Source organism: Zosterops lateralis (assembly GCF_965231275.1).
Source record: "Zosterops lateralis genome assembly, chromosome: 19".
Taxonomy (NCBI): Eukaryota; Metazoa; Chordata; class Aves; order Passeriformes; family Zosteropidae; genus Zosterops; species Zosterops lateralis.
The window spans coordinates 3,276,192-3,298,570 of NC_139779.1; the positions used below are offsets into that span (position 1 = coordinate 3,276,192).

Sequence of the window (22,379 nt, forward strand, 5' to 3'; positions counted from 1 at the left end):
ACACTCACACACAGACACAGCTCTCCTCAAGGAAGTTTGGCTTTTGGGAAATAGATAAGCCTTTCAGATGAGACAGGTACTCTGCTGACCAGGAGTTCCTGTATTTTATATTCCTATTTTGAATACAATATTTCTGCAGCTGTGCCCTCCCCCACAGCACAACCTTCACCCCTTTGAGGGTGTGCCATGACCCAGGGCTCCTAAGGGAAAGAAAAATCCTCAGGAGAATGGCTGAGACTCTGCAGCACGTTCTCAAAGGGGAAAAACCTGCCAACAACAACTTCCCCCCAGTTTCTACCTCTTTTTTCTTTCCCACTTCCCTCTGGTTTCCACCTCTTTTTTCTTTCCTTCTTGTGAGTGAGAAAACCCCTCTGACTCCAGCTTACCAGAGAACCCACAAGTCTGTTCCCTGATAAACTCAGAGACTGCTCTCTCAGAATGGATGAACTCTGGGCCAAACTCATCTCCAGAAATGTGCTTGGAATATCAGGACTCCCAATCATGGAGCAACACTGGTTGGCTTCAGCAAAGACAAGTAGCCCCTTTTTTCCATGCCTGTTGCTTGAGCTCTGATTCCACACTCACAGCTCCTCGGCTGTGTTACAAGCCCTGTAAAAACATCAGCCTGCTGCACTGATGTGATAAATCTCCACACTGGCAGCAGCAATTGAAGGCTGAAGAGAAGCATTGATTGTGTTGGGCCACAGAGAAGCAAAATTTACCTCCCTCTGTAGCTGTAGCAGAGCCAAACAGATGGCTGCTGCAGGAGGGCTCACACATGCTGCAGCCTGCAGATTCCTGCAGCTTCTCAAGGAAAAGAGGACATGGCTCACTCCTTGTCAAATTCAACAGCTGCATCTCCACCTCTGCATCTGTGCTGGCCTCCAGCTGGGCAACAAAGTGGAGCTTTCTTAGCAGTCACTAGTCACTTGATTTTTTTTTTTTTTTTGCCTTCTCTCGGTCTCAAGACACGGTCAGGAATGTCAAATGGCTTTTGTTTCTTTATGCTTAGCCCACATGTTCTCCTCTTCTCTGAGGCGAAGTGAAATGGATCTGCACTTTCCTGGTCCCCCAAGGTCTTGTCAACTGGGCTGCAGGAGAAAATGCAGCTGCTCAGAAGAGCTGGGAGAGCAGTGCTGGGGCTCCACGCTTGGTCAGATCCCAACCTGGATAAAACTGCCCATCAAACCAGGCTCCTGTTTCAGCATGGCACTGGTGCAAGTAAAACATCAGGATATTGAGCACTAAAAGAACTAATACATCATTAATGCACACCTTGGTTGATGGCAAAGCTTCACATGAGTCTCAGCTGGCTCAAATATGATACCAAGGCCACAAATCTTTGTGTGGTACAATGGGAGCACAGAGAGCCTGGCAGAAAAAGCTGCTGGGAAGATGAAACACGAAGAAGGCAGGAGAGCTACAGAAAAATGAATGTTTTCTCCACAGAGTCTGCGGAAAAGCTCCAAGAAAACTCTCTGGTAGAGCAGATGTGGTATTTCCTAACAGTAGCATATTTATTGGGAGCGAGAACTCGCCAAATCTAACCAAGAGAAAGAATGAAATGAAATCACATAAAGGGAATTCTATTCTGCTTCTTTTCATTCCTGCATTCTTCTTCTACTTTTTTTTTTGTTTGTTTGTTTGCTTCACTCAACCTACTCAGGGTTGTTCTGCACCTCTGGCAATCACCAGAGGAACCAGGAACTCGTTGAGCAGCACCAGAGAAGAACAGGGTGCTCAGGAAACTGGGTGTGCCCAGGGATGTGAACAGAGCTGGGCACTGAGGAAGGGCAGTGCACTGAGACCCCTGAGGCATTGCAGAGCAGTTTCCATGGACTGGGGATTTTGGAAGCCCCTCTGCTGATGAGGCTGCAAACACACAGTACAAAGTGCCAGTTTTCCGAGCACTCTGGACTCGGACGTGCCTCTGAGCAGATTTAAGGAGGGCTCTGCACACTCTCAGCCCTGCAGACCTGACAGAGCTCTGCCTCCTCTCCAGCAGAACAGCTCAGCTCATGTCTGTGTGCTCCTGCTGCTCCAGCTGGCCACAAAGGAGAGCTAAAGATGCACATCCCAAAGGGGCAGGAGTGAAATCTGCTTTGCTGGTCACAAATCTGATATTTACTCTGCAGCTGAGGGTGGAGAGCAGCATCTTTAAACTCCTTCTTTCAGGTGTCTCCTCTTAAACGTCTACAGATTTTGGCATTGTGTTTCTTTAAACGGGTATAGAAACAATTATTTGGCAGAAAATATCCAGGCTTTTTTTCTGGATTTGTTTTTCCTTTCAATGATGAACACAACTATCACACACTGCTCTCACTATTCAAGCCTCAAACATACAATTAATGATCTAAGCAACATCTCATCTTCAGACATTGGCAACAGATTCCTCCAAAGTTCAATCAAAGGAGGAAGAAGAAGAAGAAGAGAGAAAATCATGAAGGAAAGCAATTTTTGGCAGTCAGGGGCAGCGTGGGGAATACTGTGGCAGTTTTTCTTTGAACTCCCTGCAGCCTGTGGCTATAAAGCTAATATAAAACATCTCGAGATTGTAAAGGAAAAGGAGAAGAAAAAAAATTTTTAAAAAGGCAACTGAAGGGGCTAGGAGCACAGTGGAGTAGAATTACCAAAATGGAGATTAAAATGGCCCCCAGTGAGAAGGGAAGAAATACTCAAACAAGTCTGTGCTCAGTTGGCTGAGGGCAGGGGGGAAATATCAGTTTCCCTTTGTTATACTGCAGAGCAGAACCTAAACCCAGCAGGACACAGCACTGTGCAAGGTTTCAGCTATTTAATGACTTTTTTTAAAGACATAAAAAGTTGATGGGACATGGAAAAGCTTTTTCAAGATGCTTATCATGGAGTTTGAATAAAATCAGGACACTACAAGCCTCGAGTTACACATTCTCTCATGTGTAAAGCCCTGGAAGAGAGAAGAGCACACACAGATGAGATACATGAAGTAGGCACCTCCTCCTTTCCAGCCACTAATCTGTGCTAAAAGAATAAATTGAACCTTTTTCAACTATTCCCTCTCCCAGGTGGCACTGCAGTTGTTACTGAGATGTTATTTAAACCCTGGTGTGAATCGAGGTGCACAAGAAAGTGTGGTGAGAGCCCTGAAAACTTCTCAGAGCTTGAAGCTGAAAGCTCCTTTCATTCCAGTTGTTTTGCTGCAAAGTCAAAGAGGAAGATGAAGAAGGGTGCCAGGGATTAAAGCCCCTTGATAAAGTCCCAATCTGTGAGCAATGATAATGTTATCTTACAGCAGCTTTCATCTGAGGATCTCAAATAACTTCTTTCTACAAAGCAAATCTTCCAACTCCTCTGCCACGAAGCCACATGTGTATTTTACAGAAAACCCAACCCTATTATTTGTGGAAGACACGAGATGAAAGAAAGACACATGTCAGCAGTGGGAATTGCAGAGGCAACAGAAGTAATTTCAGGAATTCTGAGCCTCTTCCACAGAAAGGCAGCGGGCACCACTCCTGCAGCCCTTTGCAATTACACACAAAACCAACCTCCACAGCCCTCTGAACATTCCTTTTGCCCAAGCAAAGGCCTCACTCAAAGCTTCTTGAACCACAAACGCTGCTCCTGTTGAAATCAGGCAGCAGAGTTTCAATAAATTAATTTTCTGCAGCTTGAGGACTGAATCCAGCACAACCCAACACATCCAAAAGCAAACAAAGCCTCAAACTCAGGCTGGTTACTCACTTGTCCTGGGACTCGATATACACATAAAGGTGAGGCTCAAAGCACTTGGAAACAATGCCATGGAAAGGATTGTCAGGGACCTTTGGCTTCTTTGGCTGCAAGAAAACAATCAGAATGTTTGGTTCACACCTGCCCTGTAAGACCTTGAAGGAACAGCAATGCAACAGCACAGAAGGATATAAATCTTAAGAGATATTGTAACACGGAAATTTACTGTCAAATAATCGAAGCATATAAATGTCACTATATCCAAGTCTTCCCCTTTTTCTTAGAGAGCTGTTAGCAATCCAAGGAATTATCTTTCCACTTGTAAAATATTCTTAGCCTTTAAGAGGAGGCTGCTCCATGCTAAGAGATTTCAGCTGAAGAATCTTAATGCAATTTGCAAATAAAATCTCCCCTGAATCCTTCAAGCAGTAACAAGGCTCCACTGGTCCCCTCTGAAATTAAATGTAGCAGTTATTTGGAAGCAAGATTCAAGAATCTTTACATTTTAGAATATCAAGGGCAATAACTCAAAGTTACAGGCTTCATCTGAATGAATTTTATTTAGATAAACAGCATGTAATTACTGGAGGAGCCAGAATTATACAAGCGACACTACAGGCCCTCTTCCACTGCAAAACATGTTTCTGGGGATGCAAAGATTTCTATTTTTAAATCACATTTAGAGCATTAAGCCCATGTGCCATTTGGGAGCCATCCTGTTTACCCTCATTTGAATTTAGTGCTGCACTCTAACCATGGCCAAGCACAGCTCACCAAAGCCACTGGGACTGCTCACAAACTTAAATTTGTGCACGTTTAAGTACTAGGCTGGGCCTTTAAGTTCTTTTTTGCCTTCTAGCTAGATTGTTATTATTCTTTTTTACTAATAGGTAATTTCTCTGGTTGTTTCCCAGCAAACCAGCAACTTTCATTGGCTGCACAGAGGGCTGCAGTGACTCTGGAATGGAATTCTTGCTTCTCTCTCCACAAAAAGCCAAGATCAGCTCCCAGCCAGTGAAGATATGAATTTTTTCCAGCTGATTTTTTTTTTTTTTTTAGTGCAAGAAAAGCTAAACAAAAGAAGCAAAATGAGAGAACCTAAAGGACTTTTCTCTCCTGAACAACAGAGGAGGTGGCACTAAGGATTTGGCAGAACTATCAGAGTGTGACAAGGCAAATACTTCTCAACAATAATTCAGCCCCAAATGCCGAATCCCAACTTATGGCTGCAAACCTAAAGTGAGGAAATGTTTCTATGGAGGCCAGACCACCTCTATCTATGAGCCTTGAATGAAGAATTTAAGTTTTAAGAGCCTTGGGACAGAAGCATTACCAGGCATCCTCCACCCAAATCCCTCTGCCAGTGCCCCTTTGTGCTGGATGCACACACACACACACTGGAGCTGGGAGGAAAAAAAAGAATAAATGCCTGGGAATCACAGAAACCTCCCAACTGCCAAATCCTTGGCATGGCAGTGCCAGCACAGGGCTGCAGATTGACCATGTTTACCACTCACCAAGGCTGGAAGAGCCAACTCCTGGCTCTCTGTGTGTCTCTGCATCGCAGCGTGTCTGGTGGAAGGAATACTAAATCTTTTAACAGTAGCAGTGAAGCTGTATTTCTGAGTGTGCAACCCTGTCCAAAAGCTGCAGATGTTTAAGCTATTTCCTCCTTGAGTTTGATGGAAATAATAAAAGGTTACTGTTGTCACAGTAAGGAGGTCTGCAGCTGGCCCAGTTTCCTTTCATTACTATCCAAAGTAAACAGATTAAATTGAACTGCTAGGATTACCAAAAGAGGTGCTTTTCTAGCATGGATTTCCCCCCCAAAAAAAAATTCTTGTGCTCCCTTTTATATTCCCAATTTTGAATTTTTCAGGACTGGTGTCTTGGAAGGGCTCTTTGACTGAAAACCCTTCATCTTACAACTCTTTGTGTCCCTTCTGTTCTTCAGGCAGTGACAGCAGGAGATGAGACTGGCAGCACTTGCAGACTCTCAGCAGGAACCAGCAGCTGCTGGCAGTGTGACAGTGAAATGCTGGAACCCACCTGGCACACAGGAGGCTGCAGAGCCCAGCACTGTGACATTGACACAGAGCATTCCTACAGGGCAAGGGCAGCCTCAGCACAAACTGCATTTCCAGGGATGGCACCATGGATGGCTTCACAAGGCACAGGGAACACAGCAGTGCCTCTCTCACAAGCTCCTGAACTGCTGCATTCTGCTGTTCAATAAAGCCAGCCCTAATTGTTGCAATTATCTCTTCACCTGCTTCCTAACACAACTGACTTCTCCAAGGATGTTTTCTCATCTCAACACTACACATTTGAGCCAACCTTCCAGTCATCAGGCATTGCAAAGCAAGCTCTTCCCAAAAAATGCATCCCAATCTCTGTCTCACTGATAAAGTCCACACAAAACCAGCTGTCCAAGCTGTATTTTAATGGAAAGAGCTTGCTCAAATCATTCTGTTTCAGGATTTTGGCTGTGGATAAAGGCAGAGGGGCTGCCCTGCTCATGTGAAAATCTGGAGGGGATGCAGTGCACCAGACTGTGCTGGTGGAGAGCTCTCACCTCCTCATCTCCACATGGATTTGAGTAGGTCCTGAGGCTCTGGTCAGCCATCAGGATACACCTGTCCATGGGCCATTTACAGGACTGTAAATCCCCTAAATAAAAGCAGAGTACCAGCCTCAAGTAACTCACAATTGAACATTTAGAAAACATCCATCTGGGTTGTATAAAAAAATACAGCCTTTGATATTGGTGCCAATTAAAACAATTGCATTTCCCATTCATCCTTTAATGTTTGCAGAGGGCTTTGGAAGCCCTGTGTTTGGACAAGCAGTTAGGTGCTGCCTGCTTTGCAGAGGTAATGGATGAAAAGCACTGTAAAGATAAAAAAAACCCCAGAAGTGATTTATCTGGAGTGAAAATCTAAAGCTGACACTTGAAAGTTCAATGACTTGCCTGGTGGCTCCAGACAGTTTGCCTGGCTGACAGGGCAAAATATGAATTGCAACTGTTTGTAGAGGAGCTTCTTTGGGGATCTGAAAACCCAAATAGCTATTTCATCTCTCTTTGACAGAAATCCTGTAGTTACATTGGGGGCTGTTGCTGTACAGGCTGGAACAGAATCCAGCTCACTCTCAGGTGGCAGGATTGTCTCTGCACTATTAACTGGAATAAAGATTGCTTTGGTTGCAGTGAAGTGAGCCAGAGCAAAGCATGGTCGTACTGGGAGCCTGAATGCTGCACAAAAGGATCAAAACTGAACTAAATTAATTGCTCTGAAAACAAACTTTTCCAATCAGTGGGATGGGAAAAGCTGAGGCCTCACTGGAGATTCTGACAGAGGCTGACAGCTGAGGACTTCAAAGACTTACTTTGTCCGTATCACTTTTCTCCATCACAATCTCATCTGTCTCTGCCCCAGCTTCATCCTCCAGAAAGGGGTTGGTGGAGGGAGGTGGCACTTCTGGCTTTTTCTGTAGGAAAAGAGGAATCTCTTTAGGAGAACAGCCACTTTTGTGCCCTCTGGCACACAGCTGTATCCACATTTTGCTTTCCTGAGCCCTTCAAAGCACTGCCCAGCAATTTGCCTTCTCCCAGCAGAGGTGATCAGATCCTGGCTCCCTCTCCCATCCCTCCACCCTCAGCCCCTCTCTGTTTGCACCCACACTGCCTGAATCCTCCTTGAAAGAGCCACTGTGACATTTCCACTCTCCCAAACCCCACTCCAAAGTGTGTGGTCTCCACTGGGATAACCCACAACAGCAGCTCCAGAATTCTGCCCTGCAATAAACCCCAAATTGCTGCTCCCACTGTTTGTCCCCCTCTATTTATAATATTTGCCTTCATTTTGGGTATGAAACAGGGCAAATGACAGCCAGTGTGACAGTTTCTAGGCATGTCAGAAAGGGAGAAACACAGGATTTTCTGTCATTTGAAACCACACCCTCCCCTTCTGCTTTTCTCACTTACAACAACCCAGTGAAGCCGATTTAATTAAAGCTGCAAATTTTCTATGAAATTTGTCAGAATAAATAAAGCCATATTCTTGAGAAATCTAAATTCAGCCAGGAGGAAAACCTTACAGGACTTCCTCTTTTAACTAGCAGCACCCACAGCAAATGACAAGTGGGTCCAGCAGGCTTTCCTTGGTGGCTGAACTATCACAACCAAGCAGGCTTCAAGACATCAGCTGGACAGAGGAGCCAACCTCAAACAGTGGCTTCTGACCCACACATGCCCTGTGCTGCCAGAGCTCTGGGCTGAGATTCCAGGCAGGAAAAAGCTCAGAGATGGCTCCAGAGATATTCCTTGAGTTTTTTTCTCTTGGTTCTGCCTTTACAATCTACCAAAAAGAGACAAAGAAGAAGTTACCAATGTCCCTACAAGGCAGAATGACCCAACAGACAATGTGGGATTGAAAGTTGATACCGTGTGGTGAATGTGTGGAACCCAGAAATGAGGAGAAGAGAGGACTTTGAGTTATAATGTGTCACTGACACGTAGAGAACAAACATTACAAGGCAGTAATACCACACCATAATCACTCTGTGGCTCTCCATAGCTCTGTGGCTTCAAACAGCACAGGGCCCCAGGAGAATAAAAAAAAACCACACAAGCAGGGCATTTTTATTCTTGTGAGCCCTGTGCCATCTTCTCTACAGTCTATACAACTAAAAATCACTTTTTTAACTACAGACCACTGAGTAGAGTCACATCAAACACCCTGAGGCTGCAGGGTGACACCTTTTGTACTCTCCACTATCTGAGCTGTGTCTGAGGGGGTTTGTTTCTCCTGAGAAAGCTGCTGAGTAAAGGAGAACTCTTCAGAAATCCCCTTACCACTGTGCCATCAGCCAGAGTGCAGCCTGAGAAGCGTTTGGCCAGGAGCCCTTCGAAGTTGGTTGTTCTCTGAATTGCAAACAAAAGCAATTTCACCTCAATCTCTTTGGCCCTCGTGCGCATGATCTTAGAGAGCTCTGCCCTGCAAGAGAGAGGGGAATATAGAAAAAACAAATGTGGTTTTCTGTAAAGATCTGAAACCTAACACTGCAACTCGGTCCACTCCCCAGAGAGACTTTCATCACAAAATTCAGGCTAATTCCTAAGAGGCTCTTCTAACATAAAAGTGCTTTGCAGATCCCATTTCAAACACAACCACAGTTGTTCCCAGCTCTGTGGGTAACAGGACCCCATCTCCAAGCAGCCAGTTGGGAAAGCCCTCAGGATCCAACCTTGGGAAGCAAAGTGACTCCCACTGTGGTCCCAGAACAAAGGCAATGGTGCTACTGGGACTCCACCTGGCACCCTCCTCTGTTTTCCCTCTCTCTGGCTGGCAAAGAGCCTGGTCTGAGGCACTCACAACCACAGTCAGCTCATGCTATTCCACTTGGCCTGAAATATTGCTGATTTTTACCTCTGTTACGCTGAAAATCGATTTTCACATCACTTCAATTTCTCATCGTTTTATAGAGACGCTTCTCAGGCTTTTCCCTCCTTGTCTCCTTTTAATCACAGACAGTCCCACAGAGAGCTATCTGCAGCCTGCCTTGAGACACTGACCAGTGTGGCAGGAGCCAAAACAGCCTCTTATTTCCAAGGAAGATGGGCTGGGGCAGGGAGCAAGAGTGTAAGAGTCCAGAGCATCCCCTTGGATGACCTGGGACCCAAGGAAAGGAGTTTGAGCCCTGGACAGGGGGTTGTGGAGCCAGTCCAGGGGGTTTGGAAACCTTGGCACAGAGCCCAGGAGGACACTGGCTTTGATTTTAGTCCATGGGAGAGGCTTCCAACACTGAGAGAGGAATTACAAACCACAAAGGTGTGAAAACAGTTGTTTAACACAGCGCAAGATGAAAATTTAGTAGTTTTGGGGTTCTTAGAATAGAGGTAAGTGGGGGGACAAAATGGAGGATTTAGGGTGTTGCTCTAAATTCTTCTCCTTCTTCCTCATCCTCCATCTTCTGATGTGGTGATGACACAAAGCAGAAGTGACCCTTCTAGTATAGGTACTAGGCATTGGTATGAAATTGTAAATAACAGACACATAGCTATCTGCATAAAAGACACATTATATCTGTATAAAAGTAAAGCAACACCCCATCAGTGATCAGTCCCCTCATGTCCTCACCACTGTTCAGACCTTGGCCGGGAGCAGAGAAAAATTCTGAGACATCAAATAATAAACAACAAGAGAAACCTGAAAACAAGACCTTGAGGACTCGCCACTCAGGGCTTTTAGAGGGCCAAGGATTTTCAATCAACTGAATCTCAGGTGTGAAACTCAACTCGAGAGAGGAGCTGACCTGGTGACATGGCAGAATTCCACGGCCATAGTATAGGCACTAGACATTGGTATGAAATTGTAAATAACAGACACGTAGTTATCTCTATAAGAGCAAAGCAATGCCCCATCAGGGGCAGTCCTCTCATGTCCTCACTGCTGTTCAGACCTCAGTTGGGAGTGGAGAAAAATTCTGAGACATCAAATAATAAACAATACAAGAAACCTGAAAATGAGGCCTTGAGGATTCCACTTTTTTCTTATGATGCCACTCAGGGCTTTTAGAGGGCCAAGGACTTTTTACCACCTTAATCTCGGGTGTGAAACCCAACCTGAGAGAGTAGCTGACCTGGTGATGTGGCAGAACTCCACGGCCATAGTCTAGGCACTAGGTATTGGTATGAAATTGTAAATAACACACGTAGTTATCTGTACAAAAGCAAAGCAACACCCCATCAGTGATCAGTCCCCTCAAGTCCTCACCACTGTTCAGACCTCGTCCAGGAGTGGAGAAAAATTCTGAGACGTCAAATAATAAACATGAGAAACCTGAAAACGAGACCTTGAGGACTCGCCACTCAGGGCTTTTAGAGGGCCAAGGATTTTTAAAATCACCTGAATCCCAGGTGCAAAACCCAACCCGAGAGAGAGGCTGACCTGGTGATGTGGCAGAACTCCACAGCCATAGTCTAGGCACTAGGCATTGGTATGAAATTGTAAATAACAGACACATAGTTATCTGTATAAAAGCAAAGCAATGCCCCATCAGTGGGGAGTCCCCTCACGTCCTCACTGCTGTTCAAACCTCAGCTGGGAGCGGAGAAAAATTTTGAGATATTAAACAACAACATGAGAAACCTGAAAACGAGGCCTTGAAGATTCCCCACTCGGGGCTTTTAGAGGGCCAAGGACTTTCAACCACCTTAATCTCAGGTGTGAAACCCAACCTGAGACAGGAGCTGACCTGGTGACGTGGCAGAACTCCATGGCCATAGTCTAGGCACTAGGTATTGGTATGAAATTGTAAATAATAGACACATAGTTATCTGTATAAAAGCAAAGCAACGCCCCATCAGGGGCAGTCCCCTTGTGTCCTCGCTGCTGTCCGGACCTTGGCTGGGAACAGAGAAAAACTTTGAGATATCAAATAATAAACAAGAGAAACCTGAAAAGAAGGCCTTGAGGACCAAGGACTTTTAACCAGCTGAATCTCAGGTGTGAAACCCAACCCGAGGCAGGAGCTGACCTGGTGACGTGGCAGAACTCCACGGCGATGCGCTCTGTCATGCACCACTCCGTGGGGAACATGCGCCCGTATTTCTCCTCGTAATCCACCAGCTGCCTCTTGATCCAAGCGTAGCGCCGGTCAATCTTGTCCAGCCAGGCCACCTGAACCCCGTGGACAAGGAATTTTTTTAGCACCAACAGCATCTTTAGCAGCAGAAAGTTGCAAATCAAAGCTGTGCTGCTGCTGCAGCTCTGAGGAGGAGCTTGGGAGATCAATCAGAGCTGATTTGACATCAATTAAAATCCTCTGAGTGCTCCAAGGGGAGATTTAGGTTGGATGTAAAGCAAATTTTCTTCACTGAAGGGGTGATCAAGCACTGGGACAGGCTGCCCAGGGAATTGGCTGAGTCACCAGGCCAGGAGGGGTTTAAGAGATGTGTGGATGTGGCACTTAGGGACAGGGTTTAGCAGTGAGCTTGGACACAGCTGGAATCGAGGATCTTAAAGGTCTTTTCCAACCTAAATGATTCTGGGATTCCAAGTGCTTAAACACATGCCAGACTGAAAATCCTATCTTGTGTGAATTAAGAGAGCAAGTCCTGTTGAAAATGAGGATAACAGTACTCCTAAATCATGCAGAGATTATTGAAAACTCAATCCAATAATATTTCATTTGATCCCACCCTCTTTGTTTCACAGACAGAGGTTAAAGTTAACAGTGGGATGAGAGTACAGGAATTCCTGGATTTTTACATTCAGCTCACATTTAAACTCCAACAAAATTTCTTACAACTTGAGCAGGAAGGGATTTTTCCCCCAGTTTTATTGTTTTCTGGTCAAAACCCAGGAAGATTAATCCAAAACTCCTTGATGGAAAAAAGCAATTTAAACTTGGGCATTTTAGCCTCTCTATTCTATGTCAAAAAATTTGAAATTGATAAAATACATTTTGATCTAAAGGTGATTTTGGTTTGTGTAGGGTTTTTTTTTCCCAAATTTAAGAAGGTTATGGTAAACTTTTAAGAAGCTGTTAGCATCAGGACAGGAAGTTTAAAAATTAGCTTCAGAGATAATTAATTTCCTAGCAATCCCTCCCCCTCAGCCCTCTAAGCATTTTTGGTTGTTTCTTAATTGTTTAGGGGGTGGTGGTGTTGAGTTTGCAATTTTCAGAGTTTCATTTCTCAACCCTTTGCAGGGCAAGGAATAAATCTAGCACGAATTTGATTTATTTTCTATTCATTTATGAGGGGAGAAAACATTTCTAGTGATGAGCTGAGAAACTGAGGTCTAAAGGTGGGAGAATCCTGGCAAGGATAACACCAGCTCATCATCCAGATCACACCCACAATCACTTTCTAAACCCTTGGGATAAAAACTTTTCCCCATAGGAACCTGTGGAAATGTGAATTTTGAGAAGACCAGCAGAGCAAAATGTGAAATCCAAATGGAGCTTCCCTTACATCTTGATTTTCCTGGAAGAGGACCAGATATTCAGAGAGGTGTTGTTTAATGAATTTCTTGATGATTTCCTGTTTGATCCTGGGATCCAGGACGTTGGCGACCAGGCAGGCATCACGTAGGACATTGCTGGGCCCAGCAGTCCTCTGGCAAAATAAACAGGAAGAAAATGATTTCAGATTAAAGGAGTTGATTGTAAATGCATCCAGGTTATCTTGGCTTTACCCTTTCCTATTATTCTCTTTTCTGCTGCTACCCTTTAGTTATTGCTGCATTTTCTGTTGCATCAAAACTGAGCTGCTTCCATTTTCACTGACCATGAAGTTGTTCCATGGTAAAGGAACAGAAAATTTAGAATAATTTTTTAAAAAGGCAGAAAATTTAGAAGCACTTTTTTTAAAAGGCAGAAAATTTAGAAGCACTTTTATTTAAAAAGGCAGAAAATTTGGAAGCATTTTTATTTTAAAAGGGCAGAAAATTTAGAAGCATTTTTTTAAAAAAGGGCAGAAAATTTAAAAGCATTTTTTTAAAAAATGCAGAAAAATTAGAAGCTTTTTTTTTTTAAAGGCAGAAAACTTAGAAGCATTTTTTTAAAAAGGGCAGAAAATTTAGAAGCATTTTTTTAAAAAGGGCAGAAAATTCAAATCCATTTTTTCAAAAAAGGCAGAAAATTTAGAAGCATTTTTTTAAAAAAGGCAGAAAATTTAGAAGCATTTTTTAAAAAAGGCAGAAAAATTAGAAACTTTTTTTTTAAAGGCAGAAAACTTAAACTTTTTTTTTAAAGGGCAGAAGATTTGCCCTTCATCAACTATTCCAGAGCCCCCTCATTCCTGCACTTGCCACTTGCATGAAGAAACCAGCAGAGCTGGTACTTTTAAAGACAGAACTGGTATTTTCTTGGAGATAAATTCAAATTCACCCCTAGTCCCCTTTACTGTTTGGATGCACAAGGCTGGGGAAGCACAGTGGGTGCCTTTAGCCCCAGATCTGTATCTGGGCTGAGGAAACCACAAACTCGGTGGCACTGTGTCAACAGCCAGCCTGTGCTTGGCTTCCTCTGAACAAAACACGAATTTTTGTGATAAATAAATAACCAGGGACTGGGTGAGACCCCAAGGAAAATCCCAGTGGGGTCCCAGAGGTGAATTCTTGCCTGGTTGTGCAGAGTGAAGGGAAGGGTGGCACTTCCCCCCAACATTCCTGACAGGAACAGTGAGAAATCACCCTTTGCCTTCTAAAAAACCTCCTGAAACAGGCAAATCTAGAGGGAAAATGAGCCTAAATCCAACAACAATCACACTGAAAAGTTTTCAGTGATGCTTTTCAATGGGAAGAAGAGGGAAAAGTGAGAACTTTACCTTTGTGCCTTGAGAAGGAAAGGCTTCCTCAAAGTCAGCCAAGATCTGCTGCCCCAGCTCGTTCTGTGCTGCCTTCACCCTGTGAGGGGACACAGGAAAAGGTTTGGTGGTGGCTCAAAACCTCCCTGCAAGGTGGCTGAAACACCACCAGCTGCATGAAGGCTTGGAAGGGATCAAAGAGATGCTGAAGAAAAAATATGCACATCAAGAAGGTTTGTGTGTGAAAACTGGGAGAGTGTTTGCTCTCTGACTGACAACTCTGCAGAGCTGCAGCAGAACATGTCCTGGATATTTTTATTTAATTTTTATTATTTAATATTTCAATGAGTGCCAATTAATCAGCTGAGAAATCAGCTCTTTGAAAATCCTTTCATGCCAGTGGGATCTACTTTTCAATTCATTTATGTTGATCACATTTCAACAGGAATATGTTTCTAACACGTAAAAAGCTTCACGATGTCTCAATCTTCACCATGAACCTTTCACAGCTCCAGGTGTGCTGATCCACTTTTAAATGAACACTGCTGGCACCGATTTAATTCTATAAATTCTAAATTCTCCATGTCTTAGAGAAGCACAGAAGAGCAAAGGTATGAAATGGGAGTAGAATAAACCACAACTTTGCTCTTTTTTTTTTTTGTCTGAGAGAATAAAGCTTCCAATTTCCAGAAATAAAAGTCAATACAGCTTAATTGATACTTCTAGGGAAACGGAAATGCCTACACACACTAGAAAGTGCCAAAGCAAACAGTGAGGCACTTGTATCCCTCTGCAGCCCTTGAATTCTTCCATCAGTTTTTATTATACTGGAAACACTTTCAGGTCTAAACTGATCACTCAAACAGTGGATTTTTCCACTGAGATTGATACTTCAGCAAGCCTGGCGACATTTACTGTTGTGAAAATGTTTGTTCAGACTGTGGGCAGAAGACTTGGGAATTTTTTTTTTTTTGTGTGTGCTTGTTTAAGACTCCTCAACCTTATCAAGGAATGATCTGCTTCTTTAATCTTCCCATTTGAGTTCCGTTAGCAGGATGATCTGACAATGCTGGATTCTTTCATGGTGCCAAATGCAGAAAATTCCAGTCCTTTAAAAGTGAAGGCTGAAATATAACTTTATATCTGTGATTTAACTGGATGTACGACCTGCCTTCCCCAGGATTTATTTATGGGGATTTTGTTGGAAAAGCTTCCTGCCTGCAATGTCAAAAAATAATTCTCACTTAAGCTCTCTGCTTCACAGGAATGTTCAGAAACTCTTCTACTCTTCCAGGTAAAAAAATCGCCCGTCAACAACTTCATAACTGGTAAACAAAAGGAATTCACTAATATGTCAAAATAAGAGTGGGAAATTTAATTAGTAAGGAGGAAACCACAGTTACAGGTTTACTCCTGCTTAAATTCTACAAGAAAGCACTTGTAGCTCATGTGAGAAATCACAGAACCAAACCCCTTGATTAATCAGGAAAAGAAGTGGGGAAAAAAGGAAGAAAAAAAAAATACACTGAACACAGATGGAAATTTTTTTATCTTTCAAATAATCAGGAAACCAGAAGTGTGTAGAATTAGGAGTCACAGAAATTAGTGAGTTTGTATGAACAACTGGAAGCTATTAGCAGTGATATTCCTTTTCCTTAGGAGAGGTTGTGGGGACCTTCCTATTTGACAACAGCTGCAGTGCAGCACAGTGGAGGCACTGAGAAAAGAGCAGCAGCCAGATTCCTAAAGACTCAACAAATTTAAAAGAGCCTCTGTCAAGCAGTTAAAAACCCTGTCCACAAGCTTTGTTGTTTTAGGCACTGATTCAGGAAAGTACTTAAGGATAGTCTTAATGGGGATTCTCATAGCCTTAAATTAAGAAACTTGCAGGAATGCCCTGCTCGAGTGGGATGTTAAAAATATGTATTTTTTTAAAAATAGGTCCTGAATAAAAATAAAAATTTTGCAAAAGCAGGCAGGGAGAACAAGTCTGAATCTTTTTTTTTTTTTCCTTCATATTTTCTAAGAGGCAGAGCCATCCAAATAGCCAAAAGTTTAGGTGTGTGTGAGCAAGGACAGGGAGCCCCAGTGCCCTCCCAGGAAATACCACTTTTTATATAATCACACACACACAGAAACACTCAATTATTTTCACAATTATGAACACACACCCAGAAGCAAAAAAACCTTTCTGCCACCTCTTTAGAGCTCCACTGCCTTAGGCAGAGAACACAGCGGGGGCATTTCCTTGAGCCATTGGAGATTGTTGCCCTTGTGGAAAGCAGTCAGCTTCTCAATAATTCAGAATATTCTCCATGCAGTGCAGCATTAAAAGATAAAAGCCTGGACATTCAGCACTGAATGACCTCCCTGTGTGTGTGGAACCCCTTCACCAAGTGAATTGGCTCAGCCAAGCCCAGATAAGAGATTTAGGATCTCTCAGAGCCTCAGGTGGGTTTGATAAAGGTCTCTTTCCTCGGGTAGGTTCCCCCAGAAACGTGCTGGGATATCCCACTCAGCAGGGAATTGCCTTTTCCTGGGGTTGCCAAACCCTCTGGTTTATCCAACTATCAGTGATTTCTGTTTCTCTGACTTTTATTTTATTATTAGTGGCTTTTCTTCTCCGTTCCCCTTGCCTTTAAAAAATAAAAACAAGCAAACCCACTGCTATGTTTCAAATGACATTCAATTAATAGAAACCACAATTCCTTTAGCCAAAGCTACCAGAAATCTTAAACCACGCCTGGCAACTTGCTGAGATAAAAAGAGGCTGAGCTAGCCTGTTTTCCTGTGACAAACTTATAATTATTTTTTATTCCTAAATACTTTCCAGGCTTTTTTTTCCACTATCTGCTTGGCCTGCAAGACCACTTTTCTTGGGTGGGTTTGGGACCACAAATTGTACCTCCCTCCACAGACAGAAAACAGCAGAGGATTGAGAGATAAGAAAATATTCCTGTTTACTACAACACAACTACAGCTACTGATGCACTGCATTAAAAATTGTTTTAGGAACACTCTTAGGAAAATATTTACATTTGGCTATGAACTGTGGCATTTTTACATCAATATCCCAACTATAAGCCAACTAATTGAGAGTTCAGTCCAGGTTTCCAATGAATCCTTTACAGTGGGATTCTTGCTTGGTTATTTTCAAAAGGGACAGAACAGGTGGAAAACAACATTAAAAACACATCATTACTTCTCACAGCATCCAGGAGCAGCAACCTAAATTGAATACCCCATGACAAAGAGCACATCCAACACCACTGAGCAGGCACTTCTCCTTCCCATGGTTTCTCATTCATACTTGGCTCCACTCCATTCACACCATGAAAAAAAAAAAAGGAGGCTTTTTATTTCAGAAAGCAACAGAATCTGCTCGTTTAGGAGTGTATATAATGGGCTTATTGTATATAACAGACATTGGTTACTGTCACAGGTCTGTGCCAGCATCTACTAAAGCATTTCTTGCCTTCCCAAACATCCTGGAGGCTTCACTTGTACCATTAAAACAAATCCATGAGATATCAAACCCCACCAATTTCACAGTCTAAAAATACCCCCGCGAGAAGCCGGGTAAAAAAACTTCCTCTGATGTTTCACGAATCACAAAAGGATTTCCAAGCAAAAGAGAGAGGGAAGTCAACTCCAAACCAGGCCCTAACACAGAGCCATGGAGCCCAACTCCAAAAGCAGAATTATGGTGCCATGGACCTCCCTGTAGGAATTTTGTGCCTGGATGTGGATCAGGGAAGAGCTCCCAGAGCAGCTCCTCTCGCCCCACAAGCAGCCTCCTCTATCACTACCAGATGGTGCAGCTCTCCCTGTATAAACACTGGAAGGAAAACCCTGCTGAGGCAATTCTAAAAATAGGAGGAACAGACTTTCTTGAGCTTTTCAGATCCTTATCTTGAAGGGAGAATAAAACAAAAGAAGTTTTCCTCCGTGTCCTTGCCAGTCTCGCCGGTGTGACTGGAAACCACCCTGAAAGCCTGAATTGGTTTTTGTAACAATCAGCAACTACAAAAGTATTAAATAATCATCCACCAGAAAGGGAAAACCAGCCAGAATTCTAGACCAAGGCTTAAATTGTATTTGGCCTTAAAATGGCCAATGACAGCAGGTTTCTGCCCAAAGGGCATTACCACTCTGGAAGAAAATGAAGCAAGAAATATTTCTGAGCACTAGGTTGGAATAGACAACAGCCTCAACTCAGAAAAGCACTGACATATGTTTACATTTCCTTGATGTTCGTGTTCATTTAAGCAAATGCTTATGGTCAAATGCTTTGTTAAACAAGGCCCCATCCCTCCTCTAGATTTCGAGTGGATTTTTCTTCTGCTCTGTTTCATGGATTCCATCTGTGTTTTCTGGAAGAGGTATCTAAACCATAAAGAAAGTCCAACAGATTTACATGAAAACATTACAAACAAATCACTCAAACTCTGTTTCCATCACTAAACAACACAGGGAGCCAGCTGCTGTCTTAGCAAAGGGAGTCACCAAAAAAAAAAAATAAAATTAATGACTGTGCCTGGAGGAGTCCTTTGAGTACCTCTGTAATGAGGAAAGTCATCTCAGGCAGGGATAGCAATGTCCCCTAGGACAGGGAGGGCCTTGTTCCCTCAAATCCCAGCTGTAACATCCCAAATGAAGCCAAGATTGAGGAGAAATGGTGGCTCAGTGACCACTGAGCCTTCACCTGCTACTGCTGAAGGTGGTGGGGACTTGCACCAAAACTCATCAAATCAGGGTAACTCCACCTCAGAAAATCAAAATTGTACAAGCCCAGCAGAAGAAGATTGGCTAAAAGCCTCAAATCTCAGTAGAACTGGGTGACAGGAGCAGGTTTTGGCAGAAGGAACTTAAGGTGCTCAGAATAACCACGTTTGGCAAAGGCAGAAGGAGAAATCCTGCCTGGGGCACTGCAGGCTGACAACAGCTCACACCAGTGACATCCATGGTGAGGCACAAAGGGGCCCAGACATCACCATGGGCATGAACAGATCTGTGCTTCATGCCAGGCTCCATCAGTGAGCTGAGCAGAGCAGGAGAAAGTATCACCCCAGGGCTCACCACAAACACCTGCACCATGAATGTCACACAGAACAATCTGCACTTCCACAGGTTCCTCCAGGTGAGAAAATGAAAAGCCAGCCAGTAAAAAGCACAGAGCAAGTTCCATCCACAATAATTATTGCTGCTGAACAGAATGGGCTGCTCCAGATTTGAGCAAAATCTCTCCAGTTTGAACCTGTTTATTTTGGCTGTAAAGAAGCTCCAAGGACCATGTCCAGGCTTCACATCCATGAGACTCTGAATCTGCCTAAGACATTTCCTACCCTCCCTCCCCAGCAGGAAAGGAAGTGCTCAGGGTTTGAACCTTTTACCTTTCAGAGAGCTGTCGAATCTGAGGGATCCCCATGTATTTGTTGAAGTGCTCCAACACATTCACGACACCTTGGAGAAGGTTGGCAACTTCCCCATATTGTCTCCTCCTGGTCATGGCCCTGCAGAGGAAATTAAAGCTTTACAAAGGCAGATTCAATGAAAATCTTTGGGTGGTAATTCTACAGGTTACTTCATCCCCACTGGGTCACGCTGGTCCCTGTTGACATTTATTTTTCTAAAGCACACAGCTCTTCATCAACATTCCAACGGAGCATTAAAATTTCACTTAAGCGACGCTAAAATAAACCAATCTGGCACACATCTAACAATGCCTCAAAAAAAAAAAAAAAAAAAAAAACCACCAAAAAAACCCAACAAAAAACCATAAATGTCAAAAGTAACACTTGGCAAGGAACATGTAAACTACTGAATGCATCCTCTTCCCAGTATGGGTCCGGAGGCAGTAAATGTTATTTGACTGTAATGACCTGAGTGAAGCCATTCGTCATCACACACAAAGTGTGAGTTAAAGCTTCTCTGGAGGAGAACGATGCTGAAAAGCCATTAGCCTTGACTTCTCTCTTAATAACTTTCACAGGGAACTGACAGTGAAAAAGAAGAAAATCAAGTTAATTTATTTTTATATCATCCTTTAGGATCATTCCAGTGGAGACAGCAGGCTGAGTAGAATTTTATTCTCAGCGCTTCACGACCCAGTGCTCGTGTAGGATTTGCTACAAAGCAAGAACAGGCTGTGCAACTTCACAGATAGAACACGTGAAAAAAAACTCTATTTTCCCAGACTGTGTGTTCTTCAAGCATATTAAAAAACCTACAATGGGTTATTAGAAATATTTAACCCTCGATTCACACACAGCACAAGCTGCAAGGTTTACTTAAACTCGTGCTAGAATGAAAATTAGAGCAGATCTTTACCAAAACTCATTGCAGTTTTAGATACAAGATGGACAAAAAATCCTCCCCAATTCCCAAGAGCACATCCCTAATGAGGATTCATAACAGGCTGTCCTAGTCCTTAATGAAGCCAGACTCATTCCTTATCACCAAGAATCAACAGAGCAATTGAAGCAATCGATGCTGCAAATTATTAAACACAACAACACAGGCTGGGGGGGTCACTCAGAGCAGCACAGAAAGCAGAAATCCAGACTTTGAAGCAAAATTCCCTCCAAATTCCACACTTACTCCAGAGAATCCACCCCCCCTGCCAGCATGTGGAGGTGGTTGAGGGTGGTGATGGAGGTGGTCAAGTGACGCTTGGCATGATCCAGCTGTTTGATATCCCGGGTGATTTCCTTCACCTGGGGAATGAAAAAAGGACTCTGGTTAAATATCAAGCCCCAGCAATGTAATTTTCAGAAGATAAGAAGTCACTCTCTCCCCTTTGTGACTGTCAGCTCAGTGTGAACACTACAGGTTCAACACAGGCTCAGTAGGAAATTATCAACCACTGAGGACCAAGGACAAAAATGTTACTGACACAGGAAAAGTTAGTGTCCCCTCCCTTTTAAAGGCCAGAAAGAAAGTGCTGCTCACCATTTGTTCAGATTTTTCAGCCTTGTCTTTAATATCCTTAATTTTACCAAAGAGCTGTTGAATGGCTTTCTGGGCTTCTTCCAGGGCCTGGAAAAGAAACAAGGTCAGAGTGGAAAGAAAATCTGCATTCAGTTTTCACCTTTCTAAGAAATACACAGTTGCTCTTAACAGTCCCTGGGGCTGCGGCAGTGGAGGGGAGCAGCTTTCTTACAAAGGAAATACCAGCAGCACAACAGAAGTCAATGTACCATGTTGGAATATTGAAGCTGAATGGGCCAGGGTTTCAGTATCCATTTTACAATAATGCTTTGGCAAAATTTCATCAAGATATTTTAAGAAAGCAGCTCTTTTAAGGTTACTGGAATATTTTTTTGACATACTAAGTGTGGAAAAATAGGTAGAACTTACTCCTGATCAACACATATTTAGAGCAGAAAAATGAAACCTCCACAAGACCTCTATGCTCATTAATTATAAATAAAAAAATACACATCTAGAACACTGAGTGCTTGCCCAAAGCCCTTGCTGAATTAGCAGGACATTATCCTGGTGGAAAACATGATGCTGAGATTCCTTTGGAATAGGCAGATCACACCTGCAGGAGGAAAGGCTCTTTCTAAGCACAGGTAAAGGAAATGGCTCTCACCTGGATTTTAGTGCCATTTTCTTGGGGCACCTGGTCCCTTTTACACATCCATGGCACAGCCTGACCTCACACAAGCAGCGTGAGCCACACGTGGATTCAGTGAGCGAAGCCACATGTCCTCAAAATCTGCTTTCTCAAGTAACTCAACACGTTTTGCCTTCCCAGCCTGATAACATTTCCAGCTCCACTTTGTTCCCCGCTGTTCAGTGGGGCTTCCATCCCTCTGCTTTTATAGCCAGTCCCATGACCAAGGTTACAGCACAAGCTACAAGTTCCTTCAGCAAATAAATTTAACACATCTTCATTTGGAAATGGATGAGGAAACTATCTGCCAGGAGCTTTTTTTTTTTTTTTTTTTTTTTTCTGGAATATAGCTGGGTTGTAATAAAAGTACAAAAAGCTGGAGATGGTTTATAATTCATTTTCCAGAGTGGGGGTTGGAAGAAAAGTCTCTTCTGAAAAAAATCTTCTGATTCATGTGGAAGTTAACACTTTATGGATTGGTGTCACAGAGGTGCCAGGTGTTCACTGAGGGACATGAACACACAAAAAATGTGCTGTACCAGGGCTGAACACCCCCAGCAGCCTCTCCCTGGGGCTCCAGCCACCTTTGAGAATTAAATTTTCTCCTCCATTGAAAGGCTGGTGGATTAAGTGCAAAGCAAAGAAGCAAAGAATGCTCATTTCAACATGTTTAGTTCTGTCTATACTCAGGCCTGCAGCTCATTACTCCAGTGAGTTATCAAGCAAGAAGCA

At 43.3% G+C, this 22,379-nt stretch overlaps 1 protein-coding gene across 1 annotated transcript in view; it reads right to left on the reverse strand.

Moving 5' to 3' along the window:
- VPS53 (VPS53 subunit of GARP complex) overlaps nucleotides 1-22,379 on the reverse strand; it is a 64,210-nt gene that overhangs the window by 24,301 nt on the left and 17,530 nt on the right. The window contains exons 5-13 of the mRNA XM_083875065.1: nucleotides 20,978-21,064; nucleotides 20,627-20,742; nucleotides 19,420-19,539; nucleotides 14,048-14,126; nucleotides 12,692-12,835; nucleotides 11,251-11,393; nucleotides 8,567-8,708; nucleotides 7,099-7,200; nucleotides 3,724-3,818 (exon numbers count right to left, since the gene is read on the reverse strand). Of these exons, the coding sequence (XP_083731191.1) occupies nucleotides 3,724-3,818; nucleotides 7,099-7,200; nucleotides 8,567-8,708; nucleotides 11,251-11,393; nucleotides 12,692-12,835; nucleotides 14,048-14,126; nucleotides 19,420-19,539; nucleotides 20,627-20,742; nucleotides 20,978-21,064 (1,028 nt within the window). The remainder of the gene's footprint in view (nucleotides 1-3,723; nucleotides 3,819-7,098; nucleotides 7,201-8,566; nucleotides 8,709-11,250; nucleotides 11,394-12,691; nucleotides 12,836-14,047; nucleotides 14,127-19,419; nucleotides 19,540-20,626; nucleotides 20,743-20,977; nucleotides 21,065-22,379) is intronic.